This window comes from Petaurus breviceps, unplaced genomic scaffold (genome assembly GCF_028583685.1).
Source record: "Petaurus breviceps papuanus isolate PSGF00001 unplaced genomic scaffold, PetGlider_PUasm1.0 490, whole genome shotgun sequence".
In the NCBI taxonomy this organism is placed as follows: Eukaryota; Metazoa; Chordata; class Mammalia; order Diprotodontia; family Petauridae; genus Petaurus; species Petaurus breviceps.
The window spans coordinates 15,574,846-15,586,963 of record NW_027186352.1 but is presented as its reverse complement, the minus strand read 5'-3'; the positions used below and the strand labels follow the sequence as shown (position 1 = coordinate 15,586,963).

General features: G+C 40.7%; 1 protein-coding gene across 2 annotated transcripts in view; it reads right to left on the bottom strand.

Annotated features, from left to right (window-relative positions):
* Window positions 1–12,118, bottom strand: part of PRKG1 (protein kinase cGMP-dependent 1) — a 1,429,727-nt gene that overhangs the window by 130,960 nt on the left and 1,286,649 nt on the right. For both annotated transcript variants that reach the window (XM_069101811.1, XM_069101810.1), the window contains exon 9: window positions 7,738–7,812. In XM_069101811.1, the coding sequence (XP_068957912.1) occupies window positions 7,738–7,812 (75 nt within the window). The remainder of the gene's footprint in view (window positions 1–7,737; window positions 7,813–12,118) is intronic.

Below are 12,118 nucleotides of genomic sequence, written 5' to 3'. Positions count from 1 at the left end.
ATCTATCTATCTATCTATCTATCTATCTATCTATCTATCTATCTATCATCTACCTACCTATCTATAGCTTTCTCCACCATTTAAAGGGTTATGTATATATGTAGTGTGTGCTATTATATAAATTCTTATGAATGTGAACTATTACCCAATGTTGTTACCATCTGAGAGCATCCAATCACAGATGATGTTTCTATAAGGCTTTAAGGCTCATAAAACATAAAGGATCGTAGTGTCATAGTTCTTAAGGTAATTTGTTCCGAACTCCTCATTTTAAATGTAAGGAAACTGAGTCTCAAAGATGATTCCACTTTGCTCTAGATGGAAGAATTAGTTGTATCACTTGTTCATTTGAAGGGGTTTTATGTTGAACCAGTGAAAGCCCAGGTCTAGACCAAAAACACACATTCATTTATGAACACAGATACACCATTTCCAAAAGGCAAATTTAGGTTTGATATAAGAACACACATCTTAATAATCAGAGATATCCCAGGGGAAATGTGGCATGGCGCTCCCCCTTATTGGAGATCTCAAAGCAAAGGATCAGTGCCCACTTGTCAGGAATGCCATTGATGGGGATTTTGTTCAGGTTTGTGTTAAACTAAGTAACACCTCTGAAATGCCTTCCAGCTCTGAGGTTCTATGATTGGTTGGTTGGTTAATAATTGTCCTTCTTTCTTGACCAAAATGACATTACTATGTTGGTGTCAAGGTACTGTGTGTCCAGCTGTGTGGATCAGATCAATATGAGCCCAAAAAGCTGTCAGGCACAAACAGTCCCTATGAACATTTGGAGTGGAGATGTCTCTAAATTTGTGTATCTCATGTTTCCTTTGAGCTACTGAAATTCTGCTTCAGTCATAAGGCACAGAGCCTTCTTTGATTCAGTAGTGCCATGCTGGGTGGTCCAGCACCAGGTCTCCCATATCGCTCATAACACTGTCCTAAGAAACAACCCAAACAATTATTTCCAGTTAAGCCAAATTTTAGGGTTCATCTCTTGAGCAGTTTCAGTAAGAGACTCAAAATGACTCTGCTTATCCTTACTGGTTTCATTGCCACAGATGGTGAATCCTTTTCAGAATCATTCTGTTATCAGGAATCCACAGAAACAGCCCTACTTTTGCCAAGAGGTCATGGATTTTCCAAATAAAGCCTTAATGGGGTTCATTCTAAATGTCTAATAAATGGAAAGATTCCAGTTATTCCCTCTCTGACATTCTTCTTAGGACCCAGGAAGTTTTCAGAAACGTAAAACCTATCTTTTACATTTGAGTCATAGATACATGTAAATTGTGCTGGAGGACAAGGCTAACTTTTTATGGGGGGGGGGGGGAAGAGATAGTCGGAGCATAGTGGAGACAACTTTTTAGTAAGTCTGCTCTGCCAGGTCTGAGTGACAGTCCATTCTCTATCTCATGCTATCCCATACCATGCCACCCCATGCCAATCTCAGGCCATACTATTCTATTCTTATCCTATCCTACCTTACAAATATTTAGTCAATTTGGCACAGTGTGAATAGTCCTGGATTTGCAATCAAAGGACCCGAGTTCAAATTTCTTTTATGCTATGATCTGTGAGTCCCTGGGGAAGTTATTAAATCTCTGTGGAACTCACTTTCCTCTTCTGTAACATGAAGTGGTTGGATTGTAAAACCTCTGAAGTCCCAACTAGCTCTAAATTTTGATTCCTGAGATTATTCCAAGTGAAAGGCAATGGGGCATAGTTGATGGTGGTACAATGACTACTGCCTGAGCCCTGGAGTCAGAGAGACGGGAGTTCAAATCCAGCCTCAGACATTTACTACCTATGTGACTTTGGGCAAATCACACATCTACTTCAGTCTCCTCATCTTTAAAATAACGATATTAAGAACAACTACCTTCCACGCCTAGTTGTGAGGATGAAATGGAATAAAATTTAAAAACTCTGTGTAAACCTCAAAGCACTCCATAAAAGCGAGCTATTATTGTTTTGGGCTGTTATAACCATCATCTTTATCATTAGCTATTAAAGAGGGCTGGCCTTGGAGATCAGAGCCCTGGTGTCTTCAAGTCTGACCTCAGATACCAGACTTCAGATACCAGCTGTGTAACATCCGGGGATTTCCTTAACCACTTGGTGCCCTAGGCGGATCTCTCAGACAATAAATCATATCAGGGTCAGTAATCTGTGATCTACATTGTTGGAGGGGATTTCCACAGCCTGAATTTTCTAGATGTTTATGAAATTGTAGGATCTGATCCTCCTCCTAAATCCTCCTCTGTCTTTATCTGTGTGTTTCTCTATCTCTCTGTCTCTATGACTGTCTCTCTGAGTCTGTCTCTATGACTCTTCTCTCTCTGAGTCTCTGTGTTTCTCTCCCTGTCTCTGTCTCTATGACTGTCTCTCTGAGTCTCTGTCTCTATGACTCTTCTCTCTCTGAGTCTCTGTGTCTGTCTCTCTCCCTGTCTCTGTCTCTCTCCTTCTCTCCCTCCCTCCCTCCCTCTCTCCAAATCCCAGAGTATTCACAGCTTTCAAGGAGTTTCTAATCTAAGGGGGGGGGGGGGGGAAGGGGGAGGGAGGGATGGGAGTTTGTGGGTAGTGACACGGAATTTAGGAAATTTTCCCTTTTAAAAATTTTATTTATTTTTTAAAGCAATTGGGGTTAAGTAACTTGCTGAGGTTACACGGCCAGGTGTTTCTGGGTGGGTGCTAAGTGTCTGAGCCGGGATTCGATCCCAGGTCATCCCGACTTTTACTGGCTGAGCCACCTGGCCTCCCCACCCCCTTTTTATAATTAACACGGGTCCAGTTATAGTCCCGGGCAGGCAGCAGGCTGCTCTCCCTATGCTTTCTGATCCTGGGAAAGCCCAGAATAGCCTAGGAAACCGCGGGGTGGGCGACGTGCTCTCAAGAGTTAGAAGGGCAGAGATGCCTGACAGCCCGCATGGCAGAAGAGTACATTGTGAACTTGCTTGGCTGACTAATGAAGCCGTGGTACAGTTAGCTTCTCCCCTAGGGGAGGAATTCACCTCATTTCGGGGAGCTTCAGTTCCGGGACTCAGCTCCCAGCTGAAATTAGCATGACAACCCAGCTCAGCTCGGTGTTGCCCGCGTGGTAGGCTTTTAATAAATGCTGATGCGAGTCAAATTTTGCAAATACCTCCTGGACTACAAACTCCTTCAGGGCAGGGAGCACACCACATCTTTGTTTCCCATTTTAGGCAGCGGCTCAGAGTTGCTTGGAGCTGAATTACACTAAATCATAGCCAGAAGATACAAAGGCGGGATGGCCTCCCGGGTAAAGTTCTGGCTAAGGCTTCCAAAAAAAAAAAAAAAAAAGCAGTTTTCCCGTAGGGACTTGATAAGTTTTATGCACCATAACTTCCGTACAAGTAGGATGCTTGGATTACACCCAAACTGTCCCAAACTGATGCATTCAGTTTGTTCTGTTTTCATGAGCCTCCTTCAAGCGCCCTGCTGACCTGCAGGGGATGGTGCATATATCCAGAGAACTAATACATCAGGTAATAGCAATGGGCTAAGCCAGCTGATTTCTGACTCTCTCTCTCTCTCTCTCTCTCTCTCTCTTTTTTTTTTTGCCTACCCTTATTTCAACTGATTTCATCTAATTAAATGATTATTTTCGGGGCAGCAGCCTAGGTGGCTCAGTGAATAGAGTGCCAGGCATGGTGCTAGAAAAGACTCATCTTCCAGAGTTCAAATATGACCTCAGACACTTCCTAAGTGACCCTGGGCAAGTCACTTAAACCTTTTTGCTTCAGTTTCCTTATCTGTAAAATGAATTGGAGAAGGACATGGCAAATCAATCCAGAATCTTTGTCAAGAAAACCCTAAATGGGAAAGAATTAGATAGGACTGAACAACAAACTACACATTTTTCAGGCAAAGGAAAATACAGTCAATATTGACTAGAATTTGATCTCATGAGATATGAATTTAGATTCATATAAACAAGGGCTCAAAGGGGTCCATTTACTGCTTTATCTAAATTTCTACAAGGGAAATATTTTAACAACAAGAAACACTAACTTACATTTCTACAGTACTTTAAGATTTATAAAGCGTTTTCTTCAGAACAACCCTGAGAGGCATTTCTTGGAAACAAGATGCTTATTTTCCAGGTGAGGAAACAACCTCAAATTCCACACAGTGTGACCAGAGTCACCATAGGTTGAGCATGAGTACTGAAAGTTATGGGTAATTAGAAATCCCATGTAAGGACAAAAGGATAGTTGGCTGTTTAAGAGAATACTGACTTATTTATGAAGGAATGATGAGTGTTCCTAAAAATTAAAAAAGAATAATCACCTAATTAATATTTTTATTTGGAAAACCTTGATTTTTCCATATTGAGTTAGCCTAAGTCAGAGTATTATGCCTTTATCTTAAATTAACTCATAAACTGCTTCTCTTCTAACAAATTTAGATACCATCTATTTAACTTGCCCCCCACGCCCCCCCTCAGCGCTCGCGCAAGCACACACACAATTATTTTCAGCAGTGAACAGGCACAAAACTGTTGTCAGCCTGAGTTCATTGATGTGATACTGGGATATGTAATTTACAATCGGAATTTAATTTGGCTTCATGTTTTACGCTGTATCAAGTATTAAAACATTGCATGATTCTTAGAAGGTTCCCTAACTTTGTCAGTTTGCAGAACTGCCACCAAAGCCAAGCACAACCAGTAGATAAGTTCTAGCGAGTGTCCTGAGGACCACAGAGATTAAGCGATTTGTCCAGCATCACACAGTCAGTATCTGAGAGAAATTATTGTTAATAACCTATGATTTGGGGGGATTCTGATTTCCTCTTTTTCTTAGATACTCATTTCAAGATCGCAGTCTCTGAAGATTGAGCTAACCTTCTTCTCTATCCAGACCCTACCCAGAGGGAGTAGTTATCACGTTCTACTCAGGTTGGAGAGGGGATAAATTTTCTGAATAGATTGCCCACAGCCTGGGAGTAACTTAAGAAGTACATGACATAATCAAATTTCAGGATAACCAATCAGAATTGATTGCCAACCTGGGGAACACCTGCCCTTTGAAGGGCATAAAAACTGTGATCACATCAACATGAGGGTCTTTGGTCTAAGAGAGAGATGGCCAAGTGACCATCACTTTATTACTAACATGCTAGCCTTATTAATAAAATGATTAAATTACCCAGAAATTATGTCTCTTAAACCTTTTTAAATGCTACACATTAGAGGAGATATCCCTAATCCCAAGTCTATCTTCTACATCACAGTCAGGGTTAACCTTAGGAGAAGTAGATGAACACATTTGTTGTTCCTTCTGTGGAGCCTACATTATTTCCATGGTTTCAAAAATGGTGTGATTTAAAAGAAAAATCAGTAGAGCTGCTAGTAGACATTTATCAATTTAATTACAAGAAAATATAAAGACTATTTGCAAGGTTAAAGAAGGAAAAAAAGTAAATCAGAGTAGAAAAAATAATACCCTAGCTTATTATTTATTTATTATTTGCATATTTAAATAAAAAATTAAACATAAGAAAAAAAACCCTAGCATGTAGGTAGTATCTCAAGGTTTACAAAGTACTTTAAAAATATTATCTCATTTGTTATCTCCAAACAGCCTTAGGAGGAAGCTGCTGTTATTAAGCACCATTATCAAAATAAAGAAAGTATAACAAGTGAAATGATGTATCTTGGCTCACACTGCTGGTAGGTGTGTAAGGCTGAATTTGAACTCAGACCTTTCTGATCCAGGGTTCTGTATCCACCAAAGTACCTTAGCTGTCTCTTTTAGGTTCTCTGCTAGGAACCCAGCAAAGCAAAGCACCCACAGCAAGACACAGAAGGGGGATAGAATGAAAACAGTCACAAAGCCTTAAGTCAGTGTTTTCCACCAGGAATTACTTAAAGTGAAATCCACTGGGAATTATAATTTTTATACAGGAGAGCAAGAAAAGATAATATCAGTAAAAATAAACAAATGAAATTAGAAAAAGACAGACAAAATGGTCTAAAGTCATCTTCAAACTAAAATGGATAAAGTTGGAAAAAGAAAACTATCATCATGTGATATTTGTCATCTGTGTCTTCCACAGAGACCCAGGCACTCTCTCACATTAGGTTCTAATGAAAGGAAGTAATTTAAAAAAGGTTGATAATGTGATTTTCAAATCTCCCTTTTGGATTTCTTTTTGCCATCTGAACAATTATTTCCTAGTAATCTCTTCCAATGTGAAAACCCCAAGTGAAATCAAGATAGTGATCTCAACAAATCCCTAAAATTTGGCTTCCAAATCATCCAAAATATTTTACTGAGGAAATTCTGACTCACTTATATAGGAGAAAATGGCCTCATTCCCAACAGTCAGTACTCTTTCTTGTTCAAATATAAAACAATGCTGTTGCTGCTGTTTGCAAACAGAAGCTTAGCTCTTTGTAGGTGCATATATGCCTATGTACATATGATAAAGCCTTTTAAAAATTGATTAACTCCTCCCTTAACGACATTGGTTTTAGTCCTCTTTTCTTCTGAAATGTATTCCCATATGTCACAAATTCTTGGGGCAAGGCAACAGAAATTCTTCCATTCCCAGAGCAGAAATAATTCTGGCTTTGAACTAAGGCTTCTCTACCAGCTAGTGAAAAGACCAAAGAGTGGGTTTTAAAAATCAGTCAATCCTCCTGATGTCTGGGTTACATGGCATTCGATGCCTGAGTTGAATGATGTGATGGAAGTTTTGACTGGGACGACTGGTTTGTTGGCTTTTGTCACGTCTGTTTAAAATCACATGGTCAAGAACCTTGTGTGGGTCTTTCAGAGAATCCAAACCTTATCATTAAAGAAAAAAGATGACTTTCTTTTACAAAAAGCCAAATTGCTTCCAGTTAAATCTAGTTATTGTTAAGTTAGGAAAATGAAATAGGTTTTCATCTTAAACTAATTATCCATAAGAGTTTAGGAAGGCTAGATAAAATCTATTTTGACTTAGTATGTATGTATCTATGTTTGTACCTATCAATCATCTACTGCTGTCTATATGTATCTGATTGATATGTATCTACCAATGTTTCTCTGTATCTCTCTCATTCTCTCTCATCTCCTCTATCTCTGTCTCTGTCTCTATCTATTCATATATGTCTCTAGTTACCTAATGACCATGTGGATGTTCACCTACCTTGTCCATTCATTCTGGAAATGGCTAATCGTACTGTGACGGCACCATGTAAAATAAGGACTTTGAAAATACTCATGTGGAAGAAAAGATTTTCTCTAGAAGTTACGAATCTTTATAGGATAATTTACCAACTCATGCATCATAATTTCTGAAAGTACTTTTCCTAGGATGAAGTATTTTATTTAATTTGCTTTGTACTATTTATATTTGATTTTAGAGAAATCATTTTCCCTTCCTGATAAAATATATATGTATATACACACATACATGTGCACACACATACAAACACACATGTATGTGTGTGCATACTCACCACCTCATCAATATTCATAGCCGCTGCTCATGGAGCGAGGCTCTCACTAATTTATCAGTCACACTAATATTTACCATAGCCTGTATATTGTTGTTTCTTCCTTCTTCATGGCTCCCTGGGGTGCTCAGCAGGGTTATTTTCCTAATTTATTCCTCTCAGTCAGAAAGGCTGTTTTTCATAATTTTGACAAATTACATTCCTAATGTCTTGTGATTACCCGCCAATGTTAGATGAGATCAAGATGAGTGCTGACTTACTTTGCTTTGGCCTCTGCATCTTCATAGGCCTTGTTAGAAACGTCGTCCAAGCCTCCGATCAAGTGCTTGAAGGAGCTGAAGAAACGAAAGGACAAGGGTAAGGAAAGCAGCCCCAGAAGGAGAAGCACAGTCATCTAGGGATGGAGATTGGGATCAGCCCTCTGCTGGGCATGGGGAAATCCCGGGTGAAGCAAGTCCCCCCACCGAGGAGAGGCCCAGTGACCTATGTTCTATGCCACCAGCCGCTCCTAGAAGACTTTATGTATGAATACAGATAGTTAATATGAGATTGCATGTGTGTGTGTATATTTATATATACGAATTCACACATATATTTACACATTATGTATGCATATAATATACTGAAGCATAAGTGTATATGCATTTATCAATAGCATATTTCAGATACACATCAGGTTCAAATATGAATATTTAAATAATAATAGTCCATTATATGCATGTGTGTGATAATAATAGTACATTTCAGACAGAGATGTTGATATCTCTAGGGTTTGCAAACTACTCCCTTCTCTCACATTCTCTCTGCATTCCCACAAAGATCCTGTGAGGTAGTTTCTTAGGAGAAAAATGGACTTTAAAATCCTCATAAGAAGTATTAAGTTAACAAAAGCTTTTCTGTAGGTAAATGTATTTGTCTACGGAAAGGAATCATTTGAAAGAGACTTTTATGCAAATAAGATCTTGGGAAATTACATTCTGTTACTAGATAAAACTTCTGTTTTGAAATGATTTTGACTGTTCTGCTCACAGCAGGGTGTGCAACTTAGGAAAACCGCTTTTAAGAAGCCCAGGGTGGCCGCAGACAGGCCCTCCCTGGCCTGATTGCCACTTCATTGATGTAAAAGCAGCTCCCAGGAGTGTTTGCCACAGCAAGGAGGCAAATGCTCTCCTGCAGCCCAGAGTGTGGGAACACTGAGAGGGGATGTACCTGGCCCAAGGTAACACAGCCCGTGGGTGTGGGATGGGAGGAAGCCAAGTGTGTTTGCCTTCAAGGCCAACTTTTTATACATGATGCTAAGCTGTCTCTTGTATAATATGTGTGTGTGCAAATATACACAGACACACATATATGTATGTTTATGTGTGTATGTATGTGTATAAAGTCCCAAAAGTCTTAGTGAAGTTTTCCTCCTTAATAACTGCAGATATATAGATGCTAGTAACTTATAAAATAACATTGAAAAACTAATGATTAAAATATTCATATAGTTCTTATAAAAGTTCAACACAATCGCCATCTTCTGTTACATATTGTGTGAGCTGATACGTGAATTTTGTTCACATGTACTCCATGCTGGGTCAGTCTGTCATCAGATATTTATTAAACACTTACTGTTTGCCAGGCCCTGTGCTAAGTCTAGCGAGGGCTACAAAAAAGAAAGTAATGCTCCCACCTCTCCCTGCAGGAACCCACATTTTATAGAGGCAGACAGCACATACACAGACACATCCATGTACAAAACTGTATACTAGATACACACAAGATCATTGGGGCAGTGACGGTGCTAGGACCATGTCACTGATTTTGCACACATGCGTACAAGCACTGGGTATCCTCTTATTCCCTGGAGGGCACAGTCCCTGGTCCCAAGGAGTTTCATTCTGCTAGTCACACAAGTCAGTGTCACCAGAGGCAGGGGCGATGGGGAGCTCAAAGGCATCTGGGGATATTTGAGGAGGGATAGAGTGCTTTCAGCTCGAGTAGCCAGGAAGATGGAAGATGGGTTCTTCCAACACTGGCCTACTCAGCTTGCTGCAAGTGGCTTTGCTAAAGTCCTTTGTTCTCTCTGGAGAGCTGGCAAATCCAATTCTCCCAGAGGGTGAGTGAGGTATGCTCTGCCAGTGCAGCCCACAGCCCTGGGGGAGGCTGATTTCATTCCCCTGTGTCCTAATGACAGTTATTAGTGCACCGAAGCGAGGACCAGCTAAATTAGAGGCTCCCAGTGGCTCACAGGAACGCTGCAGGATGCTTGTGGCTGCTGCCGCCAGATTTCAGCTCCCCAGGAAAGCATCTTTGCTGAGTAAACCTGACCATAAGTTTCTAATGGAAGAGGGGAGGGGGAGGGTCTAGGGAAATGAGCATTCTCTCATTTTAAGTTGTAAAGTTTCCTCTTTGTAAATTTGTAAACCACATTAGCAATTGTCTCCCCTGAATGAAAGGGGGAAAGCTGTGCCAGCTGAGGTTTGTAGAGAGATTTAAAGTATGAAGCCATCTATCTACCTGTATGTTCTCATTTGGTCTCCAAGATCACCATGGGAGGTAGGGATTGTCACTCTCACTTGATAGGTGAGGAAACTGAGCTTCAGAGAGGGTAAGTGATTTTTGCAGAGTCACAAGGACACTGCGTGTCAGCCACAAGATGGAATGTAGTGTTTCTGGACCCTTAAGCCTGGCCCTCTATTCCCCAGGCTAGGCTGCTGCTTGTGTAAACATCATTCACGATATTACAGAAAACTGCATTTTGGTGGTGGTGGGGAAAACAGTCAACTGACACTTATTAAGTGCTTACGATTTGCAGGAACTGTTTTCTAATCACTGGACACACAAAGAAAGACTTGGTCTCAAGGAGTTTCCATTCTAATGGGGATAACCATGTATAAAATAACTAGGTACATCTTAGATGCACAAAGAATGGAAGGAAGGTCACCTGAGAGGGGAAGGCACCATTACCATGGGAACTAGGAAAGCCTTGATGTAAAAAGAGAGCTTTGAGTTAGGTCTTGATGGAAGCTAGGAATCCTAAAAAGAAGAGACAAGGAAGGAAACCATTTAAGGCATGGGGCACAGCCTGGGCAAAGGAGTGGAGATGGGAGATGAGGCTTTTTTTCTTGGATCCAATAATTCTCCTAATACCTTGTTTAAACTTAAAAGAATTTTGAGAATCAAATGTCAAACGGGCTGATGTTGTTATGTAGGACTGAGACGGAAGCAGAAGAGCTAGGAAGAACAATAGAGAGCTTCTACTCTCCCAATGCTACATTTTACATTTGGGGAAACTGAGTCCCAGAGAAGTGAAATGACTCATCCTTAGTCTCTCAGCTAGTTACTAGCAGAGTCTGAAATTGAATTTTGCTATTTAGCCCAGTGCTCTCCCCATTCACCTCAAGGCTCTTTTTTATACAAGAAAATATAATTCATTATGAAAACGTTACTGCCTAATTGCATCCTATTCTTTCTAAAGAATGTCTTAAATGAACTGACTTCCCTCTCTAGATAAAGAGTAATAACTATATGACTGTATGACTGCACATGCGTTTTCTTCTAACTGTCCCATGATTGGGTCCTTCAGAAATGTTTAAAAGTCATCGGAAATAAGAAAAAAAATGAGCGTTGGAAAGCTCTCCTCTGCTGGTGGAGACTGGCATGGAGATGGGCTTCAGAGGGCTGGTGAGACCCAAAAGACAGCAAAAGAAATCTCCCATTGACTTCTTGTTGGCAGCCAGGCTTCCTGACTTACAGTTTTGAGCTGAGGCCACTAGGCTATGCTAGAACTCTACAGATGCCCTCTGGGAAATCCCTGTTGGAAATGATTAGGAGTAAAAGTGCACACATGTCCATGAAAAGGCAACCTCCACACAGATTTAGAAGAAAGCTCCTCATCACTGGGGAACCGGTTTACAGATGCCAACATCAGATTGTAAACTTTTGATAAGCCTACCAGGGATGACAATTCCAGCTGAATCCTCGCTGTGGGCCATACTGGGTCTTTGAAAAACCAGACTGAAACAGTAGGAACCAACAAGACTGGAGGAAATAAGCCCCTTTATAAGGATGGAATTAACAAGATCCCACTTAACATGGGACATCATTAGACCTTCAAAAATGTTTGCATTTCTTCATGCTCCATTTTGTTTTGTAATCCCAGGACTCTAATTTCCACAGCTTCTTGGGGGCTGGGATGAACTCTTCGGTCACCAAGCGATAAGCATGGAGATTACAAAAGTAAACTACCAGAGGCCAGGGATTGCCTTGCTTTGTCTTTACACCTCCACCATTTAACACTAGGCTGGTACTTGGGAAGACTGTATAAAATATTTATTGAGTGTCTCTTCCAAGACCACCACGAAAATGAGATTCCAACTACTCTATATTCCTTTTGGGGGGGAGAAAAGTAGCTTAGACCAAGCTTCCTCATTCTGGGATTTGGAGACTTTTTCTCTTATCTCCTTGGGCAAAGAAATATTATGTGGCTTGAGATGGGGGGATGGGTGAAAGTAAAAGGAGAGTTAACCAGGAGGAAGAAGAGAGAACACAGGAGAGAAGGGAGCAGGTAAGCCTCAAGTGGCAGCAGGGGGTAAGTGGAAGCAGCAGCAGCAGCAGCAGCAGCAGCAGCAGCAGCAGCAGCAGCAGCAGCAGCAG